The sequence below is a fragment of the Centroberyx gerrardi genome, chromosome 8, assembly GCF_048128805.1.
Source record: "Centroberyx gerrardi isolate f3 chromosome 8, fCenGer3.hap1.cur.20231027, whole genome shotgun sequence".
Lineage (NCBI taxonomy): Eukaryota > Metazoa > Chordata > Actinopteri > Beryciformes > Berycidae > Centroberyx > Centroberyx gerrardi.
The window spans coordinates 9,380,098-9,408,094 of NC_136004.1; the positions used below are offsets into that span (position 1 = coordinate 9,380,098).

The window sequence follows — 27,997 nt, forward strand, 5'->3', positions numbered from 1 at the left end:
TAACAATATTGTGAAATATTGCACAATATTTTGGTTCTCATGACACCCACTGTGCTTCATCCTTCACACCTGCTGCAATTTGTTGAGTCTGAGGGATCTTGTATTCTGATATGTAATATTAACACCATTACAAGGCTAAAAATAGAGCGTATAATCCTCAGGCCACACAGTGATGCACCAGCACACTAATTACAGTGATGATAAAAATAATAGAATGATAAGGTGGAGCAACTGCAAGCTATCTTTCACATTTTGTAGTTATTGATTTACTCTTTTTGCCCTTTGGCTTCACTTTGAGCATTGGAAATGAATGCATGGAAAAGCCATGAAATGCAGGGTTATTATCATAGGAGGTTTGTGGTTAACTGCCCTGCTGATGTTACAGGTGTGGCTCATGTTACCAAGACATACAGTTCTTCTCTCACCACTCCTTCAGTCCTCTGCCTGCCAGCAACAAGATGAAACCAGTGAGTTACAGACAGATCTGACTGTAATATGTTATAATTTCTTTTTATAAAGGCAATCCCCTGGACATGCTGGTCAAAATCAGTAAAATAATAGCATTACATGTAGTGGAGGGACAATCAGCCTAACTGAATTTACCAATCTTTTTAGGCCTGACATACTTTTTTATGAGGTCAATTCCCAGCTTAGATCATAGTAAGTAGTATCATGATTATTAGTATCATTAGTATTCAAGTGTTAATAAGTGTTGATTAGACACACTGATAGTGTTGATTTCAACACTTTCAGAGTTAAATTAACAGTTTGCTGTGATAGTAAGTAGTATCAAACTGATGTAAGTTATATGAGATAGGGTTATTAAGTAAAAAGAAAAGCATGAATTAATATAACTGATTTTTGTTTATATCGGTGGTTGTTTACCTTATGATGATCACTGACTGGAGATCATAGTTTATCCACCTTTTTATTTACCATTGCAATCACAATTAAGAGTTGTGTTTTTATACTTTCCTCTTCAAAAGTTCAATAAGAATTCAACAAGAAATCACCTGTTTTTAAAGGTGTGCCATACAGTTTTCAGTCACAGACAAATTGCAGTGTCAAATTCTGTAATCAGATTACTTCCATTAAATGTAATCCTACTCTGCAACCCTAAGAGCAGTAAAGGGGCGACCTTGGGATTGTTTATACCCATCTCTGAGATTAACTGTAACGAGCATGAAAGTGGATAACCGTGAGAAAGATCCAGAGAAATCAGATATATCATGGTACCAGGACACTGTTTAGCTGAGCTGTGCAAATCTCTTAAAGGGAAGTTACTGTATGTCCAAATAGTATAGTATTAGCATTAGTATTAGAATTAGTAGGCCTATTAGAAATTGAAGAGATAAATGAACATAACTGCTCAATAATTGACTCATATTGACAAAAATAATAATTTCACGTATACCTCAGAATATATTAAAAGATATGGGTCAAAATATTTCAATTTGGCCAAAAAATATTTTGTTTATATAGGTGACATTTACTCGAACTATATTGGACACTGAACATACATTTTCTTCCTAGGGAAGATAGGCCTATCCATATTAATCTCATATATGAGATTAATATGGATAAGCCTATCCAAAATATGTCCACTCACATATAGAAATACCTTTTTGTCCCTTTTTGTAGCCTATATTTTGAAACATCTCTAATCACATTCTGAAGCATATTTGAAATGTATTTTCTGCAGTAGCCTATGGATTAAATAACCGTTTTTTTTTTGTTTTTTTTATCTTCTCCATTTAAAAGAGAAAAATACGACCAAAGTCAACTTATTTGTGATCGACCTTGGTAGTCTACATTTCCTATGTTGTGCATATAGCCAAGCATATAGGCTACACCTTGTTTCAGATGCAAGTAACGTTATACAATTTTATACAAGCAAAATTAGCCTATTAATACTCACTGTTAAATATTTTTCCTCTTTCCAGGTAGCCTTATGGCTTGAAATTTGACGATATAGCAGAGGAAAATTAGCCTAGTCTACTAAATGACTAAAATTATACCGCTTTGGTTTTCATTATTATTAGTAGTAGTAGAAATATAGGCTTTAGCTACTTCTGAGACACCCGGTACAGTGAAATCCTGTGTTACCTATGCGCTAGCCTGTCGGCGACACTTGGGTTAAACATCAACTGCTAGCGGACAGGAGGCGGAAGAGGTATGTTTCCTGCTCCGTCTGCAGGAGGAGACACTCAAGTTTCCACTAAATGGCGAAGAAGCACGCCATACAACTTCTGAAAGGAGATTAGACTAACAGAGGTAAGAGAAAAGCGAAAAAAAAAAACACTGACCGCTCATCTGACACAAAGCCTTTAGGACGATGAAACCGCTCCGCCGGATGAAATGTCGTTATTTCAAATCCGTGAGCAAAGCTCCTCCAGTAGAAAGACGGAAACAACGCGGGACTGCAGCGGCTCCGATACTTTTCTACATCAACAAACCACCAGTAGATGCACATTAGACCAGGGACCCCATTTGATAAGACTGCATCCGAAGGAACCTCAAGATTTCTGTCGTTAGTTATGATTCAGTGTAGAATTGCATAACTATACTGTAGCTGGGAGGCAACAGTTGGTAGAGTGAAACCTGTGAACAAACAGTCATCCTTACATATTCATCACTCCTAACCTCAAGTGAGTTAACTGATAGTGAAATTAAGCTGTTGATTTCACTAGGGACCCTTTGGAGCTCCTGTAAGGACCCCCGGTGGTCCTTGGGCTCCAGTTTGAGAACCACTGAGCTAAAATAAGTGTCACAACAGGGCAGACAGAGGGACAGAGTCTGGACTTTAACATGATGTGTTGCGTGTTGCTGCAGGGTCGTGGCCCGTTGAGGCCACTGAGATGGGGAACAGCAGCAGCGACAGGGCCGGCGGGGGTCAGGGTGAAAGGTCATACAGAGATGGACAGCAAGGGGGCAAAGAGGCTCGGCCCAACATCCTGATGGACAGCACCGAGGACGCAGACCTCTTCCAGAGAGAGGACCCAAAGGTAATTCTGCTTCTGTACAAGACTCGTGCCTGGTGCAGGTCACTGTATTGAAGTGGTAGGTTTCATGTCTTGAAATACAAAAGCTGTATGCAAACATTGTTGTGATTAAGATAAGATAAGGTGAAACTTAAATGATCCTTGTGGGGAAATTGAGTAATTGCAGCAACAAATAGTAATGGGTTACGGAAAAGGAAAATAAAATATTCATAAGAATATAGCAAGAGGGGGTTATATAGACATTATGCACCTGAGAAGTAAAAGAAGAAGTAGAAAATTATGAAAAGGCATGGATAACAGTAGAATATGCAGGCTGTGCAAAACAGCAGTAGTACAACACAGAGACAAAGAATAAAAGGATGAAAAATATGTACGATATGAAAGTATACCAAAAATCTGAAATATATGCAGTATGAAATACCTGAAAAATAATTAGATCAATATATAGTTTATGTAATATACAACAAATAAGAAATGAGAACATGAAGAAAACACATTTTTGAATTTACAACATATATGTACAAAATGTGCATCATATTCACATTAGCAGATGTACAGAAGGTACGCTGTAAAAATAAAAAACTATTCACCTTATCTATCAAATATATTGCATTTACAAATGCAGATAACATGTAGAGATTGTGCACACTGTATATGTGCATCACTAGCTGTCAGCTTATCAAAAATGATCAAAAACTCCAGATGGAGGTAAAGTATGTACAGAAAAAGTAACAATATGCAAAGCTGCGTATGCATTGCCATTGTCTGCTCAGTATCACTATTAGAAAAGTGTCTAGAGATATGTACCGACTCACCTGAGGAGAATGCATAGAAACATGTGCAAGCGAATAACACATTGACATCATGCTGCCCAGGCTCCACAGGAAATCCAGGAGTTTCTGGCCTGGCAGCAGGACCTGGAGAGTGACAATAAGAGTCCAACGCAAGCCAGGCCGACTGTGTTCAGATGGGCGGGGGGGGCCAAAGAAGTCTTCGTGTCCGGCTCTTTTAACAACTGGGCCACCAAGATCCCGCTCAACAGAAGGTACATTGGCTGATGGAGGATGCTTTAATACTCTTGTCAAAATATTACATGCTTGAAGTATGGCTTTTGATGTAAATATCACACATGATTTATCTCCCAAACTCAGTCAGAACAACTTTGTGGCTATTGTGGACTTGCCGGAGGGAGAGCACCAGTATAAGCTGTGTGTAGATGGACAGTGGACCTTGGATCCGACTGGGGTGAGTGAGAACTTTCTATCAGACTCTGATATGGACGCCATATCAGAGTCATTACAAAAATCTTTTCTTACAGTATGCGTTAAGTGGTAATCAGTCTTTTCAAGAAGCTGAAAGGTACACATAAGCTGTTATGAAAATATAAGTGTTCTTTTGTTTATGCTGGCGGTTGCTCACCTGGTAGTGATTACAGACAGACAGACAGAGTTCAGCTGACTCAGCTTTTCATTAGCCACAACATCACTGCTTGCCATCCTTCCCAGGCCGTGATCACGACAAAAACCGGAACGGTCAATAACGTCATCCAGGTGAAGACAACTGACTTTGAAGTCTTCGATGCTCTCAGGATCGACTCGCAGGAGACTGCAGACATCTCAGGTACAGACGCTGCCTGCACAGTTGATCATAGTAATGTGAAAGATAATGAGGGATTACTACTTTCAGATCTGAGTCAAATAGTATCGAGTAATTCTGTTTTAACCTGCTTGGGGTGCCAGATGGGTTGGGTTTGCCACAAAAGTGTGAGTTCCAGAAAATGGAGACAACAGTGAAAGTCAGTTTCGTTAACTTTTCTGTGATTCATAACCTATCTGACACTATCTGAACTGACCTGCAACAGTAAGCCCCATTCCTGTGCTCCAAGTAGGTTAAAACAAGTGCTAAGACTTATTTGCAAATACTAATTAACCCATATGTGATTACTTTTCAAGTAGATCATAATGCATTCATATAGAGATTTGTTGATATACGGGCAAAATCCACCTTATTCCTTTGACGTGAACTTGTATTACAATGGTGTTGATGTGATCATCCTTCTCCAGACTTGTCCAGTTCTCCTCCAGGCCCTTACCAGCAGGACGCATACATAACCAAGTCAGAGGACAAGATCAAACATCCTCCTATCTTGCCACCTCACCTGCTGCAGGTCCTGCTGAACAAGGACACGGGCATATCTGTGAGTGTAGGCTTGATGCTGGAACACACGTTTATCCTGATGATGTACACCGCTCTAGAAACCTGTAGTTCATCCAGTAATATTCACCGTGTCTCTGTGTCTTCATCAGTGTGACCCGACCTTGCTGCCAGAGCCCAACCATGTGATGCTCAATCACCTGTACGCCCTCTCCATCAAGGTAATCAGTCCTCCTTATAGAATGGGTCTGATCTCTGCTTGTCCTTTCTATCACTGTGACCAACACAGAAAACATAAGAAATGAAACAGATGAAACAGAGAATGAAACAGTTTGTCTATGTGAAGATTTACACTGGACAAAGCTGCTATGTGTTCAGATAGCGTTCAATGTACATGTGTGTGTTTTTATCAATGAGGTCCTGGAATCTCATTGTGCCTACATTATCATCTACCTAATTTCTAAACAATGTAGAACAGTGTATGTTCTCAGAGTTCATATTAAACCATATAAACATGTTCCTTTCACTGTGTTTCAGGACGGGGTGATGGTTCTCAGTGCAACCCACCGATACAAAAAGAAGTATGTTACCACTCTTCTGTACAAGCCAATATAATCCACCAATCCTTATGAGCCGGCCTCCTACTTCCAAATCATATCTATTTAGTTTTAACACTAAAGTGTGATTTTTTATTTTTTTTAATAAGTATCTGCTTTTTTGTGTGATAAGATGTTGATGAATTGTTCAATAGTATTCAGCCAATGATCTTGCCTCAACAGATGAAATGTGGGTCTTTGAATATGATTTGAAATTCCTTGCTTATCTCAGCAGCAAAATATTGTCAGAATGTTGAGTATTGATTTTCATGATATTGTCTTGTCGCTGTCAAACGCTTGCTTGTTCAGCTTGTAACATTCACATCGTAACATTGTGTGATGCTGCATTCCTGATCTAACCAGAGTTATATAAAACCAAAAGCTTCCTTCGTCTTTACATGTTTGTATCAAACCAAATCCATTCCATGTGATCGGTCAATGTCAACCAAAAACTCAGAGAGAAGTGGGAACAAAGAGCTGATGTTGTTTGTCAATGTTGTCTTTTCATACTAAACCTAACTTGACCTGGATTTGTAAATAGAAATGTTTCTACAATGTAATAGTGGGACAAAACATCTGATGCATAAGTGCCTGAACAAAGATGCAAAGACAAATACATAAATACTATTATTATTTTCAGTGCTCTTCAAACCTCTCACCTTGAGTGATATTGTATAATGCTGTGTATTTATGATTTAACCACAACTCTTAACGAAAGCTCTCTTTTCAAATTAACCAAATTCATTCCAGGCAAGAGGCCATCAAACTCAAATGATAAATTGACAGCAAAGAGTTGTAACGTTGTTTCCCAATGTTGTGCCTTTTCATATGAACCTAACTTGGCCTGGAGCCGTGAGTGGAAAAATAGTATAATCGTGAGATAAACACAGCTGCAAGCTCTGCTGCGCAGGTGGAAACTTGCCCTACCTGAATAAACAAAGACACAAGGACACGGACAGGTTGAAAGGTCAATTTTAGCCTATTTTATTTTGAACTGATGTGTTTGAATAAAATAAAACAATGCCTTATTTTACTATTGTGTTAAAAATCATGATGAAATTAAAATCTAAAAAGAGATACGTTTCAGTTGAAATGTCTAGATGTTTGTTTTCTGCGTGATGTAGCTCAGTTGACACAGTGGACTTTGGGGTCCAGGTTCTTCTTGTCGGAGTTGTATGAGGCCTGAGCGAAGCAGTGGGCCGCCACACGATCACACTCACACACAGAAGCCTGGCACTTATCATTGGTAGCTGCAGAGACAGAGCATGGTTAGGGATGAGGGAGGTTATAAGAGGATAGCTGCTCAGTAATAAAAGAGCTTTAAGATAAGTGTGCTTGAAGCTTAATATGAACAGCTACTCTAACATTAAGTGAAGTACCAGAGTGGAACTGCTGGTTAATTGTATGTTTACACGAAGCCTACACTCTGCTGTTGCCTGCATTTTGTTTAAATAATGTCATCAGGGTTCCTTGAAAGTCCTTGAAAGTTTGTGGATTTGAGAAAAATAAAATAAGCCTTTAAAGTTTTTAAAAATGACTTGATGGCCTTGAAAATACTTTTTTGTTTCTTTGTTTTATTTAACTGTATCACTCAAATGTATCAATATCCTGCAGTCATTCTCTCTCTATCCTAGGAGCTACACCTCTCATCTTAAAGAAAACCCTATGATAGATATTTGTCTTTAGTTTTTTGTTTTTGTTTTACAATGAAGCATTTCACCAGGGTTTCTTGACAAGATCATGAATAAAAAACAATGAAGCCTCTGTCATGTCTAATTCTGACAAATACCATGTCTTACTCTCACAACATGCCAATTTTGAGTCCTTGAATGAACCAAATAAGACCTTGAGAGTCATTGAAAAGTTCTTCAATGTGATGTGTAAGTAAGTGTGTGAACTGTGCATCCAGGTGTCCAGTGACAGTATTACCTGAACAGGACACTTGTTGATTGGTGCAGGTGAAGTCATACATCAGGATGTAGGGAAGGTCAATGATGGCCGTGCATCCAGGAGTCTTTCTGCTTCTCTCGTAGCATTTATCATGGACGTGACAACACCTGAGAGTGCAGGGGAGATGGTCAAGATGTTTGAGAGAATCTTACAAGTGAAGTTTCTTAAGGTTTGAAAATGAATGAATGAATAAAGTTTTCCTACATGTCCACCTCGTCCACCGGGGCTCCCGTCCCTCCGAAGCCACACCAGCAGCCGTAATTGTTGTAGGCCAGAGGGTTGACCCCAGGCTGGGTACAGTGGATCATGTTCCCAAACTGCCACAAGGCCCTGGGCAGCAGCGCACCGCTGGCCATGCAAGCTAGAAAACAGAGACAATCAATCAGACTTTATACTTCAAGAATGACTCCGCTCCGGTCAGTGAAATAAGACCGGTTCTAAACAAGTAATGTTGTTGATCATTCAAAAAAAAGTAAAAATGAGAATGAGGATAATTTCACAAACTGCACTTGTACAGATATTTTCTTTCACAATCAGCATTATTCAATATTGACACCTATTGAACTATTTCTTACAGTCTTACCGGTGAGAAGCAGCAGCAGAGGAGCTGTGAGATTCATGGCTACAGTTGGGATAAAAAATATTTTGTGCAGGCCTGCTCTTATACTGTAGGATAAGAGGCTGGGGGAAGGTAGAGATAAGAAGTGAACAGGGGGGGTGGGAGTTATACAAGGGGGTAAGGGACTGACTGCCTTTACAAGGGACTCTGGGACGTTTGGTTTAAGGATCTTGTACTTTATTTTAGTGTTTCCATTTTAGGGAAATAGTTTTACTCCACCTGCAGTTACTATACTCTTAAGAAGAGATTTGGCAAACAAAACATGTAATCGATTTCTAACAACTTTTTTTTCTTTCTTTAAATTTGAGCCAGATATCTTTGAGAAGAAGCAATCAGAGGCCACTGACACCTCAGACTTTGTCCAGAGTTTAATGCATTGAAGGAAATCCTTAAACATTTTATTTTAGACATTTAACTGAAGCTCTTCTCCAGAGTCATTTACAATGAGCAAGCAGGACAAGATTCAGTGTCTATGGGACAGTCACTCTAATATACTTCTATCATTGATGCTTAAGTACGTTTGATTGCAACGATTTCAGTATCAGTAGTTAAGTGGAATTTTGAAACTCTAACCATCTTTTTAAATATATACTTCTATCATTGATGCTTAAGTACATTTGATTGCAACGATTTCAGTATCAGTAGTTAAGTGGAATTTTGAATCTAGGGATTTTACCAGAGTCATTTCCGCTTAAGTAAATAATTTGTTTCCTTGTTCTTAAGAAACTAAATTACAGTGCAAAATCAGCTAAAACAATCATTTACAATAGTCAATCATTAAATTAGTAAAATATTTAGGATCCAAAAATATCTTGACTTATGGTTAATTGAGGGTTTGAGTGGCAAATGACATATTTCAAAAAATGTACAGTTACAGTGCATTAGTATAAAGCTTAAGGTTTGCCGTAAGAAAAGCTGTAGCCTCTCATAATGAGTTTCAAACATTTTTACAACACTAACACATGGCTCATGGCCTATTAGGGTCTGTGTTGAGAGTCGTATATTGCTATTATCTTTATACTGAAACATCTTAGATTAATAGTAAGGGTTAAAGTAATAATGCTGTCTTTTATCATATCAATAGCTAAAGCTGCCAGGTAAATTCAGTCTGTTCCCAAACATTGCAGGTTAAGCAGTTTCAAGGATATCAAGTCTTGGAAACATCACAGATCAAGATGAATCCAGGGAAAATGTCTTTAATGGAATAAACTTCTCAAAACTATCAGATGCATTCATTCTAGCCTCGCAGTTTAGGCGGATGTAGGCCTGGTGGCTATTGTTCTTTAATGTCCTTGCATTTTCTGACTAGGTATTTATTTATGTATTAGTGTACTCTTTTTATTCTATTGTTTTTTTCTATTTACCCTGCACACACCTCGAGATGAGAGCTTGCATTTCCCTTGTTTAAATAAAAGTTTAATTTAAAATGAGTTTCGAGCACGCAGCTGTGTAAATGATTCACACATGCCAGAGTTCCCGCAAATTTCCACTGCTCTTCACTCAAGTTACAAGTTACAATGTTGCAATGTTAATACATAACACAAAGGTAAACAGAATATGGTGAAATTTGCCAAAAGTAATTAACAAAATACTTCAATAGAGTGTGTGTGTGTGCGTTGCATAATGTATACAGTAAGAGAATGGGTGAAGTCCTGGCAATTGATCAAGATGGACCGCCTCTAAAGGTTTATAAGTCGATCTAACGATGAGCGTTGCAGAGCAGATCTCGAGATCTTCAAAATGAATCCTTCTAGAATCCTGCTGGTCCTGGCCGTCTGTCTCCCAGCCTGTGAGTACTCAACACTCAAAGTTCATTATTCTTCCTCTTATTTTTACTGTACTTTTATATAACTATGTGCTTTGTGTTTGCAGTTTCTGTCATTGCTCTTCATTGCAGGGAGATACTTTAGTCAAAATGTTGTTCACACCATGCAACACATAGGGCCTCTATCTTAAAGGATGAAAGACACAAGGGCCCGGTTGTTAAGTCCAACCGGCTCCAGGTCCCAGAACGTCTGAGGCTTGCTGTCTACAGTATTTCCATGATAACATGATGAAATTGGCAGGAACAGTGACATTTTGATTTCATAAGAAGGAAGGCACTTTTGAGATGTGAACTGGCTTTGAGATGTAAGCCCTTCTTGCTTGTCCCCCTTGTGTCTCCCAGTGCTGGCCTCGCCGATGACTAGCCGCGGCCTGTGGCAGCTGAGGGGGATGATCCTCTGCAACATGCCTCACTCCTGGCCGGTGGTGGATTTTGCCGACTACGGCTGCTACTGCGGCAAGGGCGGCTCTGGCACACCCGTTGATGATCTTGACAGGTACGGACTGAGGCGGTGAATGGAAAGATCTCACATTGTGATTTGACGTTGATGTCGCCTGTTCTGCATCGTGTTTGTCTGAGCTCTGCTTTTCTGCTCTAAACTTTATTGTGACACTTCTGAGCAGCTTAAATGAATCCAGTTTGTTTCAAAGTTCACTAAAGGGTGTTTGGGGGAGGACGATACAAACTTAGCTTTATCCAGAAGGTGATTTTATTAAACATTGGGTATTAGGAAGGCGCTGTAATTGCTTCTGTTTTGTCCCATTTATAGATGCTGTCAGACCCATGACCAGTGCTACACTGACGCCATGCAGGATAAAAACTGCTTGCCGATCATTGACAATCCCTACACATACTCCTACAGCTACCACTGTGACAAGACCACCCACACTGCCACCTGTCTGAGTGAGTGTTCAACAGCATCACCTCCAAATACAACAACTCCCTATTCACTTCCACAACTGGGTCTTGTGTAATGATGTGACATTTAGTTACAGGTGTTACAGTTGAAAATGTGAGCGGCATATGAGGATGAGCATTAGACATGTTTGAGTAATTGCCAAAACAAGAATATACTTGGCATCCCCATTTACACGCACCTAAATATAGCAGACTGTGCCTTTTTAACAATAGCAAAAACAAAAGGTGAGGAAAAAGAGTAACAAATCACTCCAAAATAGATAAATAGATTAAAAAAGATTTTATATACAGATTTTTAACTTTTTATTATGAATAGACAAATAGAATAAAGGCTTTTAAACCTATTTTTTTTAACCTTTTTTTCCATAGAGCACCCAAGCCTACTATCTTTAACATCAGAAGCTTTTCAGCCTCCTACAAAAGGTGTTTGTTAGATCGAGCCTCTTGGACCAAAATGGTATATTTTGAGCCATAATGTGCCACCTGCTCCCCGTCTCTCTCCTGCTCTCCCCTCTCCCTCCCTCTGCTCTCTGCTCTCTCCGTCGTTCAGGTGACAACAACGCATGTGAGATGTTCATCTGTGAGTGCGACAGGAAAGCCGCCCTGTGCTTCTCCAAGGCGGGCTACATCAAGGCGCATGATCATTACCCCAGCCACCTCTGCCACCAAAGCTAGACGTCAGGAAAACGCAACCCGGACAAACACACGCTGGACCACGCCGCTAACACGAACGAGCCTTTCTCTTAAAATCAACAAAATATAACACATGTAATTGTATTCATGATTCTGCATCTGATTGCTTTATTATCCATGAAATCTTGTTAATGCTGACTCACAGATGAGGATGCTGCTTTCAGCCAATGTACGAATAAACTTTTGTGATGATTACTAAAAACCACCTTTGATTGTCATCTGTCTGCCTTTGAACCATCTGTCTCAACAACATTAGGCGTATCAGAGAATAGACAGATTCGCTGCCTCTCAGTGTCCCAGCTTGGCGGCTTCACAGATGAACCGGTAGTCCAGGCTGCAGTCCGCGTCGTTCCAAAGCCTGCGTTTGCGTTTCTCCGTGCCGTGAAGCTGCCCGCAGTCCTCTCCATTCTCCATGTAGTCCCAGTTATCAGGCTGACCCACGTCCCAGAAGCTGGACACACACAGAGAAGGAGAGAGCGGCAGCGGTTACGTTACACTCAGTGAAGTCTCGTGCCTTCACCCATAATCGCAGCTTCACGGTGTCTCTTACGTTGGTGTCGATGCGTAGTCGGTCCCGTCCACCCAGCTCCAGTGTCCCTCATGCTGTCGCTCCACAAGTCCAATCCAGAAGCCCACTGTTGGAATAATTTTCGAGATGTAGTCCTATAAATTGGGGGAAAACAACAACATTGGCAACAATCTCAGTTATTTTTTAAACCTGTATTTATTCAGGTTTGCTCTTTTTCATCACTGCCATGCTTCGCATTCATATTTTTGCACACATTCACACACGGGAGCTTCCCAGTGCAGCCACAGCTCCACACTGAGTAGCTCCACTGAAGCTATTCTAATATGGGACCAGCACCAGTTGAACTCAACCGCCTTACCAGTTCCTCTACATTATTCAGAACCAGCAGGTGTCCCCCATTTGTTCTGCATTGCTCCTCTGCTTTGCTCCAGGTAACTCTTGCTTGGGATATCAGGTAGCAGCTGCTCTGAAAAACCACCCATCCTTCCGCACAGGGTCCTGGATTCATGAGGGTTAAGATGGGTCAGATTAAAAAATAACTCTGGATTTGGATTGATCTGAAAGTAACCAGTCATTACCTTTAACTGGAGTAGATTCCTCTAAATAGACCTGCCGCACAGTGGTTATGCCTTTTAGTCAGAGAGCAACAAGGATAAAAAAGAAGAGTTATAGAAAGAGCAGCAATGCTGTGGCTGCGGAACGTCTTTTAGTTGGTAAATGCATTCAAGTTTTGTTATTCATCAGAAATATGAGGATCTGAAACACATTTCCTTACCTGAATTGGACTGTTGTGAAGCAGCTGATGAAGTCCGACCATTCATTACTGAAGTCTTGATTGTCTCAAGGTGAAGCTTGACATCAGCCATGTCTTGGTTTAACTTGGAGACTTTGAGATAAGAAAATTGGTGAACAGTAAGATAAGGAATGGGTATCAGTAGAGTAAGAATGATATTAATCTGCCAGCTTCACTGGAAAGTAACCTGTTTAGAGTCGTACATTTTATCCCAGTTACCAGCAGCAGAATTAACAGCAGCAGCACCAGGACGCCATAGAGGACATAAACCACTCTGCTCCTCACACCTAGGAAAATTCACAGAAAGAATTACAGAAGGTGACAGCTGATCCAAACATCATGCTTTTGCTGCAGATCTTACCTTTCTGTTGAGTGATTCTCTGCTCTCCAATGCTGTTCGAGGATCCAAACTCGTGATACTCAGGGGAGTCCATTACTGACAGAGGTCAGTTTCTTTTGGAAAAGGACTTTGGACCATTTAATGCAATTAATGCAAATCTACAAACTGTTATTCTTCCTAGCTGTAATGCTGTCACTTGCAATCTGAAAAAGAAAAGGTTAGGATTAATTATAAATGTTCAATCCATACTCATTTTGTGATACTTAATGTACAATCGAAAATGCAAAGGCAGTTAAATGTTCCTTGTTGGTTTAAAGGCCAAACATGTTAAATATTAACGGCTCAATAAATAGAGGAGACTTCTGTCATGTCATATATTAAACAGACATTATAAATTACTTTTTGAGCAAATTCCGTTGGCAAATTCCAAGTTAGGTCGATCAAATTTTGACCTAATTTGAAATTATGTTATTGTGATATCTTCTACTCAGTATAGTATGCTGATTGTGCTTTGTGTCATTTGTGCGTATAACTCATCCACAGTTAAAACATGGGAAACCTTCTATACAGTTATAATGAAATACCACATATGTTGACAATAGAGATTGCAAAGACATTTGAAAAATAATGACACGTCAAGAAAAATGAACATCTATCACTTACCTCCCTTTCAACCAAACTATTTCTGAATTTCTTTGCTTTGTGTCTGACCATGAGATCACAGAAAGTCCTCCCATTTAAAGGGGAATACTACTGAATTTTGGTTTTAGGAAATGTTATTCCTATGCCTAGAATAAAGAATCCGGTATTAATAATCCTTTTCTACTGTCTCCCATAACCAGAAACAGGAGGGAAGTGTTTGTCCCACTCCCTAATGTATGGATTGATCTTAATAAAGGATTAATTGGCAAAGATGGAAAAGGAAACTGAGAATCCAGGATGATTTTCTGTTAATGTAAAAGTTCCAACACAAAATCACACAAAAACAATTTCCTGTTTATTGTGAATGGGCCAACTTCCTTCTGGGAATTAGTATGAGAGCCCAGATTAGTCTTGTTTCTCAGGTTCTAGCTCTGAGAAAGTTGTTCATAGTCATAAATACTGATTTGACTGTCCTAGGCTACACCACATCTGACAATATCAGCAATATTAGCCTAAAAAGGTGGAAACTTCACACTGTGTGAGATAAAGATGAAAGAAGATTGAAGAAGATTTACAGTATTCCATTAACCAATACACTGGATCTGATGTAGCTGTCTTTTGTGCACACCCTGACATCAAATATGCCGCTTTGCCTGCTTCACGGTCCCTTACCATGTCCTTTGTACCTGCGGCCTTGAACATCTAACACTGCAACACTTGGATTTTATACACCAGTCACTATATAACAACATCTGTACTCATATGCCTCTCATATTCCTTGCTGACTAATACGCAAATACTGTGATTGTCATGGTGAAACGCTTGAATTGCTTTGCATCACTCTTTTACTATTACTGTTATGACAGCAATATTTGAATTTAAATTCTGAATACCACAATTACTATGTGTGGTACTTCACCCTTTACATTCTTGCACTATGTTGCCTTGTGCTTTTTGGTTTTGGTTCTCGTTTTTGTTCTAGTTTTTACTGTGCACTTGCGTATGGTGAAATGACAACAAACAACATTTTAATTTACTTGACTTGAATTGAGTTGCATTGAATTGGAGTTTTTCCACCAAGCCTTTCAGTAGTTTATAGTCACGTCGCTAGGTGGCGACATGACCATAACCCCAAGATAAACCCCCCCACGTGACCTCACCACACAGAGTTCTTTCCGGTCTCTGCGTCAGACAGCGGAAAGGAAAATGGCGGCTTTCGGACGGATCTCTCAAGCACTGCTGCGGTCTTCTTTGACCCAGACGAGGCGTCAGCTGTCTGCTGCTGCCGCCTCCCATGGCGAGCAGGCAGGTAATTCTGCCATTTTATTATAAGTCACTATTTATAAATCTTTAAATTTTGATTTACACCAACGTGTTTTGTTTTGACAGTGACCTTGTTGAGCTAGCTAGCATTAGCTTGCCGGCTAACATCCTTGAGAGGGCAGCTAGCTACAGTAGCACGTTAAGAAGCTGACCAAAACATTAGCTTTCTGTCCTTCTTCCTTGTTAGCAAGGGTAGTTCCAATTGAATACCACTCGAATTAATAATTCAGATAATGCTGTTTATATGGCTCATTTCCTAATGGACTGTTTTGTTACTCACATGGCCTAAATAGTGCAGCCACATCATGAACAACATTGCTTGAAAGCTAACGTCAGAGCAGTAGAAACCTAATTTATATGTGCTGCAATGTTTATGTACAGTCTTTCTTACTGTATTTAAACTCCAATTACAAATCTGGAAGTTTGATATCTCCTTGGCTATTGGCAAATGTAAACTAAACTGGTACAACATGGCTTGGGACCTTTTAGAGGTCGTTAGGGTCTTGTGGTATATTCGGCATAGTCTAGATCAATGGTGTCCAACCATGTGCCATAAGGTTTTCATTCCAACCAAAGACTACAGCAGGTGATTTCACTGATTAGCTGCTCCTTCTGGTTGAAGGTGTGCTAATCACTTGATGTAGTCCTGCAGACTCTTGGCCCTCCATGGCACATGATCGGACACCACTGGCCTAGATTTAAATTAACTAGCCATTTAGATTTAAGTACCTTTGCCCATAAACAAGGCAGCATTCAAGATTTTTACCATTTTTAAATAAGATTTTGACGTTTTCTCCATATAAGAGAGAATTACATGTATCCAGGCCAATTCTTGTCAAGTCTGTTTTTTTGCAGTCATACAATGTTTGCTTGAACTCGCACATCTAAATGTGGTATACAGTAGCACCCTCAGTTTCAAATACGGAAGTTGTCCCATACACTCTGTGAGGTGTTATTAACCCCCATCTCCTCTAGTGTCTGTGCTCTATTAATGGTCTGCTGTTGTCTTGATAGCCTGCCCTGTCTAGGCTGGAATGATACCTCTTGCTCCATAGCAGTTCTGCAAATACCACAACCAAAAAAAAACGCCCGAAGACACTTACTTTGAACTTTGAACTGATACTATTACAGCCTTTCCCCAGACTGCATGTCAGCTGCCCTGTGCCATTTCAAAATCAAACCTCGTCTGACTCATACTGCCACTGAATTCTTTTGAATAACAAGCCTTTAGTGTGAAGTGTCATAAGCCGTCCAGAGGTAGTGTCTGGCTAGCAAACCACTACCTTGTAGCTCAGGAAAGGTTGTTTTTATTAGAATGCAGAATTCTAGGAAGAGGCGTCACTAAATGCTGAACAGTAGGCACAAAGAAAACGGCAATATGTTCAGCATCAATAATAGAGCAGTGATGCTAGATAGGTGCAATATGAAGAATACTGTCACATTTATCTTTTCCAGTTCATTCTCAATGAAACTGTAGATCAGTGTGCAGGGCAAAACTTTTCTTTGTTGTCTCTAGAACATATACTGTACACTAGATGGCCTGCTGGCATGTTTTTCCTGCAGAGCCCTGCCTCTGCATGTGTATCCTTATAAGGATAATATATTTCAGTTTTGTAACTTAGTGTTTTTCCCACTTAAGTTATGGTCAAGAGTACATTTTGGGTTATAATATCAGATCTTCTAACCAGGCCAAGTGAATTTGTTATGTTGCCTGGCTAGATAACATTCCGAATGTTAAACTAGAAATTTAATGGAAGAAATTTACTAGTAGTGTCCAAAAGTCAGCAAGCGTAGCTACTTTGTGTTACAGTACTTTGCTAGCTAAGCTTAAGTCATGATTTTTTTTAGTTTCTAATTGCAATGGATGATTAAGCTAACTAATTTTGTGTATGGTTAATGTAGCCTAACGTTTAATTACCTAATAAGTGAATGCAGCCACTTAATGTTAATGAGCAGTTAGTGATGACTAAAATATGCAAACCCATTATGGTTACACTACAGCCAGAATATTTTGTCCCTCTTCAGTGCTAGTTACTACCTTCTTGTTCTCCTGGGTGCTGATTGGAATTAGCCTAAAGAAATATTACTGCTTGTTAGTCTGTCATGTCCCAAGAGTTTCCCTTTATTACAGCTGATCTCCAAGGAACAATTTCGCTCTCACCAAACCGAGTGTTGATGGATGCATGATTGTTTTGTTTATTAAACTGATCATTGTTCTCTCTCTCTTCTAGCAAAGACATGGAAGATTCTCTCTTTTGTGGTTGCCCTGCCCGGTGTTGGAGTGTGCATGTTGAACATGTACCTGAAAGAGCAGCAGCATAGCCACGAACAGCCAGAGTTCACCCCTTACAGCCACCTTCGCATTCGCAGCAAGGTCTGATACGACTTTTGTAATTTACACTCCAAGATGTACATCAGTGCCTTTTTTATATCATTGCTAAGATTAATGGGATGTGTTGGTTTTAAAGATACAGCCTGAAATGTATTTAACCATCTTATATTCACATATATTCTTGAGGATTTTGACCTGAGACGGAAAACAAGCTTTTCAGAAGTTTGTTTGCCCATCATAACTCAAACATGGAGATCTGTATCACTCCAGTGGTTCACAATATTTTCCAGCCTCAATCTCCTGTCCATGTGACACAGGGCTCCATACCATAATTACAGATTGGACCTTTTAAATGAGAATATATATTATATTGACTTAACAGTAATGTGTTTTGCTTCCTGTCTTTTACAGCGTTTCCCCTGGGGAGACGGCAACAAATCCCTCTTCCACAACCCACATGTGAATGCCCTTCCTGATGGCTATGAGGGACACGAAGAGTAAACCCTCCCTCCAGACCTCATAACTGGCACAGGGACCAGTCTTTCCTCATTGTTTGTTACTGGACCACACTCCCTTACACAGTTTACTCTTTTCATTTTCAATATGTTTACCTCTGTGCTGTTGACACAGGGCACCCAAACCAATAGTTACATTTCTCTGGACCATTAAACAAAATGTCTGCTTAAACTTATCTAACATAAATAAAATAACTATTATTACCTCAATTTGTATTTTATTTCTGTTATTTCTGTGTGTTGAAGTAGACATTTTGTAGTATATGCTTAGTTTGTGTGATAAGGTAATAATTGTATAGTTAGGGTTTTTTAGGTTGCATTTATTTTCATCCCCCCTTTCTTTATCAGGAATTATGGTGGCTTAGTTTTTTGACTTGGCTCATTTTTGCAGCAGGGGTTTGGGCCAAGCAGAATGTGTTCCAGATATCTGTATTGTAGCCAATCGGTGTTAAAAGAAATGCAGTAGTACACATTGCTGGGTGACCTTAGGATGCCCAGAGTATTACTGATCTCACCTTTATATTGACCTGGAACTATAAAATCTTACATTTCATTTTAATTCATTTGGTTTTGGAGATACACTGTGCATTATAGTTTACATTCTTTTTCACAATTCAGTTCGTAATGTTTTTTCATGTGTGCACGGTGATGTGTGTGGTAGCCCACCACGACAGTGTCAGGGTAACTGAGCCTGGAGACGGATCGGAGCCGCAACTCTGGAGATACGCAAGACTGCTATTTTTGACGGACTACTCATCCGTCTGTTCCTTATTTTAGCCATATAAACGTATATCAATGCCAATATTTTGATTATTGTAGTTATTTATCACCATGTCAGTTAACAAAATAGAGGAGACATAAACCAGTGTCTCTTAAATAAATGTTGGAGATGAGGTTATCCACGGAGAGCCGCTGGGAAGCTTCTATTTCGCAACAGTGCGCCTACACACCCAAAACAAAATGACATAATGAAGTACTCTGAGGTACATTATGTTCCTCACGGTACAACCTGAGTTTATGGAACAATAAGCAAAGCAAAACTAGATGACTGTTCCCTTACCCATAGGTAAAACTTACCTAATTCCACTAACGTTACTTAAATACTAAGATAACAGCGTTACCTACCGTTAACGTTGTAGGGCAGCAAAAGGCGTGTTACAGTCTATAAATCCCTGGCGATTTTGAGCAAATTGTGGAATGTTAAGTTTCACTTCTGGAGACAATGTTGGATTGAGTTCAAAGCTGCTGGTCTGCTGTCCGTGCTTCTCCACATGACAAAAATGACGTGATGCGCACATCAGCCGCATCAGAGATCGATTTAGATCAATTTTTGCCTTTGTGCCTCTGTATGGGAAACTGTATCTCGCAGTCAAATACCCTGTAAAGGCCGTCTGTAGAAGCGCATCACCTCACGAAGCGACAGATGTGACTGACTGCCTGACCCGAATATGGGTCATGAGGTCATGTCGTCCTTGGAACGAGACCATCTATGCGCAAACGGATCAAACCTTCACTTACCTCAGAAATAAGCATTTGAAGCGCTGGGGCAGCAAACTCCCGAGCCAGTCGAACTTTAAAATGTCCCTGTACTTTGTTTTCATTCATCCCACCTGTTGAAACATGCTGCATCTGTGTAGCTATGTGTGATTCGTCATTGCATCAACGGATAGGCTAAATAAAAAGGTGGGTAACCTATGACGTCTGTTCGGTGATCATCACAAGGTGATCAACTATCAATATAAAAATCAATTGTATTTTTAGAGATGCAATCATTTAGTATACTATGAATTTATGTCATAACGATTCATGATAACCTAAAAAGGTGGGTAAACACTTCTGCTGATGTGAAGGTAAATCCAGTTTAGTGGGTTTACCTTCACTGCATCCATGTTGCTTTTTTAGCACTACTGACTGACTCTACTATGGTGACTGCTTTATGACAGGAGTTCCCACACTTAATCACATTAAAGTACTCCAGACATTAGACAGCACATTAGGCCACAGAATCTCTTTTGAGAAGTTTTTGTTGTAAGGACTCTCATGTGAGAATATCGTGTTATTGGATGTTTTGGTACAGAACTGGGCAACTGTTGATACTGTAAGTAGGAAAATAACAGTAAGGAGTTACATTTCATATTCATGAACACTAGTAACATCCAACTATTCCTAAATTAGGCTACTGGGGCCCGGGAGCCCTGGGGAGCCCTGGGAAGCCCTGGGGAGCTGTTTTATGAACAATGAGCTGGTAAAAGACAATCGAGTACGGCGCACTCTTTTGACCCTACGTGCTTGCCATACTTTCACATGACTCCTGCTTGTGATTTGCATTCCTCAAGAAACATTCGCTCTGTCATAGTTTGATTCAGTATGATTTACATGCTTTATTTAAAATATTAAGATTATTAAGGATATGTCGTCGAAGAGAATACATATTGATTGAAGTATTACCCATTGCTGTTACAGTGTAATAACTTATTCGAGTTGTAAATTGTACACAACTCCTGAGAGTTAGCTGGCCGTCTGGGAGAAGTTGTAAGATCTGACTCGGATTTGCAACCGCAAGCTTGAATGCTACTTTCCGAGACTGCGTCTTCATCCAGATGGTTGGAAAGACATGGATAAGAAATAACTAATGACTGAGGAACATAGTCCTTCAGAAGGAAACCTGGATTGTCAGCGATGGCCGAGATCATGATGCCAGACTCAAGAAGGTGAGATCAGCTGAGACCCAGTCCTTCATCTGCTTCTAGTTTTAGTCTGGAAACAAATTAATATTAATATTAAACAATTTACAGTTCAGTAAAGTAAAACAGCTGCTCCGTGCTGTTCTCTCTGGTTTCTGTAGCTGCTTGCAGCTTTGCAGTCAGCCTAACTATTCTAATCCGTTCAACATGACAATAAATGTGCTGCCATGTCCAGCCTCCTGTCTCCAGATGCATGCTGGCTGCAGGTTTTTCTGTTACATTTCAGAACTGCAACATGAAAACAACAACAAACTCTTAAATAATATGAATATTGTTGAACAGGAACTAATCCCAGGCAAGGATATGAATTAACTGTTGGCACAATACACTAAATATCCTATAGTCTAGACATTATTGTAACACTGAAAGCAAATGCACAGCTCTGCATGATATGATAACAATTATGTTTGCTGTTTTAACCATAACATGCATAATTGAGAGAAAACTGCTTTGTGTATTTGCCAGGTGTAATTATTTCTTCCTGTATGATGGATCCAAGGTGAGGGGAGAGGGAGACCCCACCAGGGAGGGCATCTGCTACTTCTACCCTGAAGAGGTACCAAGCCTTGGCTTTCACATTAGTGACGTTTGATTGGCTTGTGAGTTTAAGTGTGTTGTGTAAAATAATGATTACATAATGCTTGTGTGTTTATTTGGTGTCTTATTTTAAGCCACTTATCAAAACACACTTTTCCAGACAGCCACTTAATTTGCTTTTACCTATTTCCTGGCTTTTATTTATAGTTGTTTTATTGTTCGTAAGGCAGATTTGAACCCTGTGACTCAGTTTGGAAAGGCGCTGCAGAAATGAAGCTGATCATTATTGCTGTAACCAGGCCATGTGTCTCCTGCAGACCCCTGTAGATAAGCAGGAGCTGCTCTGTGGCCAGCTTGCTGGAGTGGGCCGCTGTGTCTCTGAGCTCTCCTCCGCGCCTGTACGAATACTCAGGCTGCGCCGCAGCAAGTTTGCCATCCACATGAAAGATGACTTCTTTTGGGTGAGTGAGCCCACAGGTGGACCAGCAACAAGTTTTCAAGCTGTTTCTGACATTGCTTCATCCTGAACCAGTCTTTAATAGTTGGTGATGTGTGTTTTGTGTCTCCCAGGCTCTGGGCTGCTCAGTGGATGTTCCCACCGTCAGTGTGTGCGACCTCCTGGACCAGCTCATCAACCTCTTTTGTTTCTACAATGGCTCTGTCCGCCAGAGCTACCAGGTGCCGTCTTCAGTGTCAAAGCAATCCTGCAGTAGTCTTGTTTTCATTTAGCCTTCCATGTTTGTCCCACTGGGATGAAGAATCTCTTTTTCAGGGGAAACCGGGCCAACAAGGCAGCATCAAGACAAACATATAAGTTGCAGACCAGCAACATACAAAGTCAAAATACAGTCAAAATCGCATAGAAAAGAGAACAAAGTAAGATTTTCTTTTAAAGCGCTCTAAAAGGCAATAGTCAAACCAGCAGGTGCATAGGCCAAAGCAGTTTAAACTCACCAGGAGAAATCCTCTCTTTGAGCTTTAAATCCTTTTGTATTGAGTTCCATGAAGAGGAAGCAGAATACATGAAGCCACTTTTGCTTAATTCAAGTCTGACTGTAGGGACAGGAACCAAAAACCATTCCTGGGACTGTAAACAGTAATCTCCCCCAAGTTGTTTATTACGGTGTTTGGGATAGAATGACAATCTGAATCATGTATTTTTATGACACATTTGAAAGTCAGAAATGTGTGTCTTCGCATAATTTACTGTGAACTTTGTCTTCCACCGTAGCTGAACAGTCGGGAGGCTCTGGCCGTGCGATGGGCCCAGTACCTCTCACACCTGCAAGCAGGATCCACAGAGCTGCATCATGTCTTCAGCTGCCTCAGGACCATTGACTCAACTAATGTACGTAAGAAATACTGTCAGAGTTATGTATTTGATTAGTAGTAGATCTCCTAATAGTGCTGCTGCACAAATATGTTTTCAGACAGGTTATGACTGTGTCAGTATGTATTGTGTAAGACAAATTCCTGTATGTGTATTGTATATTTTTGGATATTGCTGGTAAATCTGTCACTTGCTGATGAAATTATAATGGTGGTGTTTGTTTTTTTAATTACGTAGCTTTTGGAAAACACATTCCTAGACATGCCCTCCCATGTCACATTATACTGGTAGTGGGCTTCATATTGATAAAATGACAACTGAAAAACATATTTGTAGGCATGCACACCAGTGTCTCAGTGTGCCTATAGTACTGATAGACATACTGTATTAATTGATTTTCAGTCTGTTTACTTCTAGCTTATGACAAATTTCCTTCTTATCCTCAGATTGACCCACTTCTCCTCCTTAAAGCTGCCCTCATTCTTCAGGCCTGCCAGCGCTGCCCTCTAGTGCTAGCCGGCTGTATTCTCTTCAGAGGAAGGTAAGCTGGCATTTCGACACTTTGCGCCCCTCAGAAGAATGTTTTTTTTAAACAGCTTGTTCTGAAACCAAGACTTTTCTGTCTCCCACAGAGTTGTCAGCACACAGATGCCCCCAGATCTCACAGTGAAGGTCATGGTGCATGAGACTGAAACATACAACAAGGTGTGACATGCATTTTATTTCAATTTCATTTTGCTGAGGACCGCCCACTACCCTTTCAAGGACCCCTGTAGGGCCTCGGACCCCATTTTTGGGAACCACTGATTTAGACAACATAAGTGTTTCCCCACATCTCAGCTATTTTGATGAAGTCACGTTACTAGAAAGACATTTAACTTCTACAAAGACATTTATTAAAATGTTGCTGCCAGTGTTTAAAGTTTAAAGTGTTTAAATGTTGCTTCAGGACCAGAAGCCCAACGGACTGAGCTCCCCCGGCTCTTCAGGCAGCGCTGTGAGCTCCACCACGGTGTTCCTGACCTCGTCTGAACTTCAGTACCTGCAGTCCTCTCCTGTCGACAGAGGAATCAGGTAGCCCAGACTCAGTGCCGTCTTTAAGGGACAGGAGGGAAGAGCAAGACATTTCTCACATATGGTTAAGTCACTAGCTTTCACACATGGACGACGTAACATTGCTGAATTAACATTTTCCGAAAAGGTTCTGTCCCAAAACCATCGTCTGCTCTCCAAGTTGACAGAAGTGAAATTAAAGCCATCTTCTGTTTTGTTGGGGTGGTCATTTATTTTTTTACAAAGCCTGCTCCTTCTACAGCTGCTGACAGATTCCCTCAAATGCCTTTTTTTTCCCTCACATGTACCAACATGGAAGTTTTGCTCAAATGTAACCAGGTCCTGACACAGCAAGTTGTCACGGCCAGTTCCCTAGAATTTGTCTCCGGCTCTTATGCCTAAACGGGAAGCTTCTGTAACATCTCTAGAAAAGTCTGAGCGTCTTATACTTTCACTTTTTCCTCCCTCCAGGACCCATTCAACCCCCAACAAAGACCGTTTCCCAAAGAAGACCCGTCTGTCGAGGACGTTATCTGACACGCCCTCCACTGATTCAGAGCCATGTGAGCCCGATTCCTCCCAGTCTCCCTTTACACCCCAGAAGGTGTCCCGCAGCCCTCTCTTGTCAGTATCGGATGACTCGGTGTTTAGCCCGAGTCCGTCACAGAGTGCCGCCGGTCCGCTCAGCCCCCCGCCGCAGTCCCTCGGGTCTCCTTTCCCGAATGGAAAAATCTCCCGTGAAGTCGAGTATGAATCACTGGAGGAGTCATTTTATCACAGTTTTCATAGCAACGGTGGCGGAAGCAGCCAGATACAGACCGAAGGAGACGGCTCCGTGCTTGAGGAAATGTCTCATCTCGGCGGACGGGGGGGAGATGGTCCCGCAGCAGGCGGAAAGAAGCCTGGCGATAAGACGGTGGCAGGAGGCGGCAGTGGGAGTGTAGGAGGCCAGCAGGCTGAGATGGGAGATCTCCCAGCAGAGAATCCCCTAATCCCCATGACACTGTACCAGCACCGGGTGAAAGGCTTGGTGCTGGCCTTACTGGTGGAGCCTCACTTCCAGAGCGACACGGCAGCCATGGAGGAAGTGGTGAGAAAATAAGAATGCTCCTCTAATAACTGCAAAGTGATTTCATTGGTCTGTGTTGCAGTGTCATCTTGGAAGTTTGTGGAATGGCATGAAACTTTAAAATACGTGGTCTTGAAAAGTTTTGAAACTGGTCGGATAGTCTTGATAATGCTTGCGTAAACGGCAAAGTATGACACCCAAAATATTTAAGTGGTATGTCACATAGTCTAGAGGGAAACCCAGTGGCAAGTCAATTCTTACAATGCACATGAACTACAAAAACAAGCATCATGATAACTAATGCCAACCAATTCAATGTGTAGCTCTACAACCCCCCAACTTTCACTCAACTTTGACTCAAAAGGCATAGGATGCAAAAACATAACAAGCATTAAGCATTCAGGCATAAATTCAAGTCAGTCCTCCCAATTTAAAAGTACAAGAGTGCAGTAATTTTTTGGCATTGTGATGGTAATGTATGGTTTTGTCAGCCAATCAGCTCTGCCTTTGTGGTTTGCATCCAGTATCACAGCAGCCTGGCATCGCTGAATGGACTGGAGGCCCACCTGAGGACCGTCACTCCAGGGGCCCCGGGCCCTCAAGGACCCTACATCTTTGCCCATTTTGACTGTATTCAAAACACACTGACAAGTGAGCTGCCCCCCCCCCCCCCACACACACACACACACTCCCCTAATACTCTCAGATATCGCTCTTCATTCACTCTTTGATTCTCCTTGTATTTTTGTCTTTGTGTCACTCTTCTCTGCATCTTCTTCTTTTTTCTGATATCTCTGGAATTCTGTCTCTTTCAGTTTCCCAATGTTCACTTTTCCTCTAGAGTGAGTATAAGCTCTGTGTGATTAAGCTGTTTTTGATAAGCTTGTATTTGTCTTTGCATGAGCTAGCGGGTAATTAGCAGCACTGTGATCACCGCTCCTTTGTGCGGCAGGCGCGCTTGTCCAGGTTAACGTGGCGCTGGTGTTGACTCTCTTGTCATTGTGTGTCCCTGCAGCCAACCTGTCTGCCCGACTGGGGGGAGCCCAGGAGCGATCCTTTGTGCGAGCCACATCGCTCCTTCACTCGCATTTCTGTGATACTGAAACTCTGCAGGAGGCTATTATCAGGTCAGTATGGCAGTGAGGTGGTGGTGGTGGGGCGGGGGTGGAGGGAGGGAGGGAGGGGGGTGGGGTCTCTGGCCTTTCATAGCCCCTCAAGTAGAAGTCGGGGGTTGGGGGCGTTCGTGCCGTTGACCCTGTGCTGTGTGTGTCAGTTCATATGATTACTGTATGTTGAAGTCACATCCCAGCATTCCCAAGTGTTCTTCCTCTACTTGCACTGATCACACTCTCGTCTTATTTAAAAAAGAAAACACTTCTACTCTGGCTCTCCATACTTTACCTAGCACTTCTCTGCCGTATGTAATCAGTTTAGGAACACATGGACGTTTGTTACTTTGTGTTGTGACTTTGGCCCTTGTGCTCTTTACTATTGGTCGCTTGTAACGTTGGCAGTCTGGGAATTTAAGCTCATTCTACAAGTCACTCTAGATAAGAGCAGCAGCTAAATGGCTAAACTGTAAATGCGTGTGACATTCTGACCTCAGGAGCGCCGGTGCCGCCGTGTACGCGACCCGCAGCGTGGCCCAGGAGACGTACTTCCTGCAGCAAGGCGGGACGGTGAGGAACTCGGGCATCCCGAACCACCAGGACAGCGCTTTCTCCCTGCCCAGCAAGGCCCGACACAGACTGCTGAAACACGGGGTCAACCTGCTCTGACGCACAGCGGCAGCAACACAGGCTCTGCCCTGCGGTCACAACAGGAGAAATATTTTGCTCAAACGCTCAAGGAGAGCGCTGAAGACTTACTATGTGAATAACCTTTGTGATTAAGTGTGCAAAGTCAACAGAGGAGTATGATTAATAGCTTACTCTCCTATGGTACACTGCACACATTTTGCCACCTGGTCACTTTCACAGATAGTCCTTAACACACTGAATGTATTTATTACTCCTACTTCTGTTTATTCACTTAAAGATGAAGGAAATTGAATTTAAATCAAAATTCAAACCATATACATTTTAGCTTTGTATGTTTGTATAGAAAAAATGTTTTTCCTTTGGATGCACATAATTATAAACCCCCTGAAATAACCTAAAAGTGCTTTTTATTCAAATGTCTATTTATTTCAAATCAGCTCTTCAGGAATCATGTTATTTAAATATTAAGCTATTAGATCCACTCTAGTTGTTTTCCTTGTAAAAGTTATTTCCCCCCAAAATGTCTGCATTTTATTGTTTGCTGAGTACAGGATCATTGTTATATTGTGAATCAATACTGGAAAAATAAATGAATAAATAATCCTGTCTGTGTTGAATTGCATGTGCGTTACTTTTGTAAATGCTTGTTTTAAGCCACAGGGGCCACGCAGCCTTATTAGGGCCATCAGCGGCCTGCATGTGACCCTGCATCTGGCCTCATTGTTTTCCACCATAGGCTAAGCTTAATGGCATTGTTTAAAAAGGTTTAAAACGGGATGAATGGGAATGTGCGCTATTTGAAAAGCTGAGTACCTGCGTATAAAATGTTACTATCCATGTTGTGTTCGAATATTTCTGTGCTATACATTTTGCAAATAAGGTCGTTGGTGATGATCCAAATATAGTGTAATTAGAGTCATTAACTAAGTAGCTGAATTTGAATGGATGGGGTCGGCGCTCTTGGGGCGCCTCATTATGCAAGTGCGTTAAAAGAAACCAATGGGGGGCAAATGGGTGGTAAAGAGCACGGACAAAAAGAGGGGCAGGGACAGCGAGGAGGGCCAGAATTCAAATTCTAAGTGGCAAAATGTCCCCATTGTCAGCAGAGTATATAGGCGAACCAATGGGGTAAAGTGAAGCCCTCGCCGCCTGGAGAGCTGGCACCACAGAGAAGTTGCCTTTAATCCAGCAGTGAAGCTCTCCAGACGCAGAAGGATCACCATGGCCTCCTCGCGCTGCCCTTGGATTGCTTTAATGTTTCTCTCGGTGATGA

The 27,997-nt window shown here is 41.1% G+C and overlaps 6 protein-coding genes across 10 annotated transcripts; 4 read left to right on the top strand and 2 right to left on the bottom strand.

Annotated features, from left to right (window-relative positions):
* The first annotated feature begins 2,170 nt into the window (after positions 1-2,170).
* prkab1b (protein kinase, AMP-activated, beta 1 non-catalytic subunit, b) lies at positions 2,171-6,845 on the top strand. The gene is made up of 8 exons (XM_071917489.2): positions 2,171-2,274; positions 2,833-3,005; positions 3,878-4,047; positions 4,154-4,247; positions 4,508-4,622; positions 5,066-5,199; positions 5,309-5,377; positions 5,694-6,845. The coding sequence occupies exons 2-8, from the start codon at positions 2,859-2,861 to the stop codon at positions 5,769-5,771; spliced, it is 807 nt and encodes a 268-aa protein (XP_071773590.1). The 5' UTR covers positions 2,171-2,274; positions 2,833-2,858; the 3' UTR covers positions 5,772-6,845.
* A 32-nt stretch (positions 6,846-6,877) lies between these two features.
* LOC139925956 (phospholipase A2, minor isoenzyme-like) lies at positions 6,878-8,322 on the bottom strand. Its single transcript, XM_071917491.2, has 4 exons — positions 8,286-8,322; positions 7,907-8,063; positions 7,682-7,809; positions 6,878-7,002 (listed from the first exon to the last, which is right to left on the bottom strand). Exons 1-4 carry the CDS (start codon positions 8,320-8,322, stop codon positions 6,878-6,880), a joined length of 447 nt encoding a protein of 148 aa, XP_071773592.2.
* Positions 8,323-10,043: 1,721 nt separating this feature from the next.
* LOC139919702 (phospholipase A2) lies at positions 10,044-11,754 on the top strand. Its single transcript, XM_071909510.2, has 4 exons — positions 10,044-10,110; positions 10,489-10,642; positions 10,916-11,049; positions 11,615-11,754. Exons 1-4 carry the CDS (start codon positions 10,062-10,064, stop codon positions 11,737-11,739), a joined length of 462 nt encoding a protein of 153 aa, XP_071765611.1. The 5' UTR covers positions 10,044-10,061; the 3' UTR covers positions 11,740-11,754.
* On the bottom strand, positions 11,388-19,863 carry LOC139919700 (asialoglycoprotein receptor 2-like). Of its 3 annotated transcripts, none has more exons than XM_078285113.1 (8): positions 19,750-19,863; positions 13,441-13,622; positions 13,283-13,366; positions 13,062-13,172; positions 12,865-12,915; positions 12,645-12,784; positions 12,308-12,420; positions 11,388-12,208 (listed from the first exon to the last, which is right to left on the bottom strand). In XM_078285113.1, the coding sequence occupies exons 2-8, from the start codon at positions 13,511-13,513 to the stop codon at positions 12,046-12,048; spliced, it is 735 nt and encodes a 244-aa protein (XP_078141239.1). In that variant the 5' UTR covers positions 13,514-13,622; positions 19,750-19,863; the 3' UTR covers positions 11,388-12,045. The 3 variants fall into 3 exon arrangements, with proteins under 3 accessions (XP_078141239.1, XP_078141238.1, XP_078141240.1); XM_078285112.1 differs by lacking the exon at positions 19,750-19,863 and adding an exon at positions 19,357-19,499; XM_078285114.1 differs by lacking the exons at positions 12,865-12,915; positions 19,750-19,863 and adding an exon at positions 19,357-19,500.
* Positions 15,244-18,441, top strand: cox6a1 (cytochrome c oxidase subunit 6A1). The gene is made up of 3 exons (XM_071909522.2): positions 15,244-15,370; positions 17,616-17,758; positions 18,128-18,441. Exons 1-3 carry the CDS (start codon positions 15,268-15,270, stop codon positions 18,215-18,217), a joined length of 336 nt encoding a protein of 111 aa, XP_071765623.1. The 5' UTR covers positions 15,244-15,267; the 3' UTR covers positions 18,218-18,441.
* Positions 19,864-20,509: 646 nt separating the features above from the next.
* Positions 20,510-27,299, top strand: hps4 (HPS4 biogenesis of lysosomal organelles complex 3 subunit 2). 3 transcript variants are annotated; one of them, XM_071909518.2, is made up of 12 exons: positions 20,510-20,942; positions 21,441-21,531; positions 21,830-21,973; positions 22,083-22,190; positions 22,744-22,860; positions 23,289-23,383; positions 23,475-23,547; positions 23,792-23,916; positions 24,367-24,985; positions 25,489-25,615; positions 25,980-26,091; positions 26,571-27,299. In XM_071909518.2, the coding sequence occupies exons 1-12, from the start codon at positions 20,911-20,913 to the stop codon at positions 26,740-26,742; spliced, it is 1,815 nt and encodes a 604-aa protein (XP_071765619.2). In that variant the 5' UTR covers positions 20,510-20,910; the 3' UTR covers positions 26,743-27,299. The 3 variants fall into 3 exon arrangements, with proteins under 3 accessions (XP_071765619.2, XP_071765618.2, XP_071765621.2); XM_071909517.2 differs by lacking the exon at positions 20,510-20,942 and having other exon boundaries at positions 21,346-21,531; XM_071909520.2 differs by lacking the exons at positions 20,510-20,942; positions 25,489-25,615 and having other exon boundaries at positions 21,346-21,531.
* Positions 27,300-27,997: the final 698 nt, after the last annotated feature.

Coding starts and splice junctions, on each gene's coding strand:
- LOC139925956 (XM_071917491.2), bottom strand. CDS start 8,322: ATGAATCTCACAGCTCCTCTGCTGCTGCTTCTCACCG. Junction 8,064..8,285: donor TCTGCTGCTGCTTCTCACCG/GTAAGACTGTAA, acceptor TCTGTTTTCTAG/CTTGCATGGCCAGCGGTGCG. Junction 7,810..7,906: donor CCGGTGGACGAGGTGGACAT/GTAGGAAAACTT, acceptor CTGCACTCTCAG/GTGTTGTCACGTCCATGATA.
- LOC139919702 (XM_071909510.2), top strand. CDS start 10,062: ATGAATCCTTCTAGAATCCTGCTGGTCCTGGCCGTCTGTCTCCCAGCC. Junction 10,643..10,915: donor CCCGTTGATGATCTTGACAG/GTACGGACTGAG, acceptor TCCCATTTATAG/ATGCTGTCAGACCCATGACC. Junction 11,050..11,614: donor CCACACTGCCACCTGTCTGA/GTGAGTGTTCAA, acceptor TCCGTCGTTCAG/GTGACAACAACGCATGTGAG.
- hps4 (XM_071909517.2), top strand. CDS start 21,367: ATGATAACAATTATGTTTGCTGTTTTAACCATAACATGCATAATTGAG. Junction 22,191..22,743: donor CTGTCCGCCAGAGCTACCAG/GTGCCGTCTTCA, acceptor CTTCCACCGTAG/CTGAACAGTCGGGAGGCTCT. Junction 25,616..25,979: donor TATTCAAAACACACTGACAA/GTGAGCTGCCCC, acceptor GTGTCCCTGCAG/CCAACCTGTCTGCCCGACTG.
- LOC139919700 (XM_078285113.1), bottom strand. CDS start 13,513: ATGGACTCCCCTGAGTATCACGAGTTTGGATCCTCGAACAGCATTGGA. Junction 12,421..12,644: donor TGAATAATGTAGAGGAACTG/GTAAGGCGGTTG, acceptor CCCAATTTATAG/GACTACATCTCGAAAATTAT. Junction 12,209..12,307: donor GACTACGCATCGACACCAAC/GTAAGAGACACC, acceptor GTGTGTGTCCAG/CTTCTGGGACGTGGGTCAGC.
- prkab1b (XM_071917489.2), top strand. CDS start 2,859: ATGGGGAACAGCAGCAGCGACAGGGCCGGCGGGGGTCAGGGTGAAAGG. Junction 3,006..3,877: donor TCCAGAGAGAGGACCCAAAG/GTAATTCTGCTT, acceptor CATGCTGCCCAG/GCTCCACAGGAAATCCAGGA. Junction 5,378..5,693: donor TGTACGCCCTCTCCATCAAG/GTAATCAGTCCT, acceptor ACTGTGTTTCAG/GACGGGGTGATGGTTCTCAG.
- cox6a1 (XM_071909522.2), top strand. CDS start 15,268: ATGGCGGCTTTCGGACGGATCTCTCAAGCACTGCTGCGGTCTTCTTTG. Junction 15,371..17,615: donor CTCCCATGGCGAGCAGGCAG/GTAATTCTGCCA, acceptor TCTCTCTTCTAG/CAAAGACATGGAAGATTCTC. Junction 17,759..18,127: donor ACCTTCGCATTCGCAGCAAG/GTCTGATACGAC, acceptor TGTCTTTTACAG/CGTTTCCCCTGGGGAGACGG.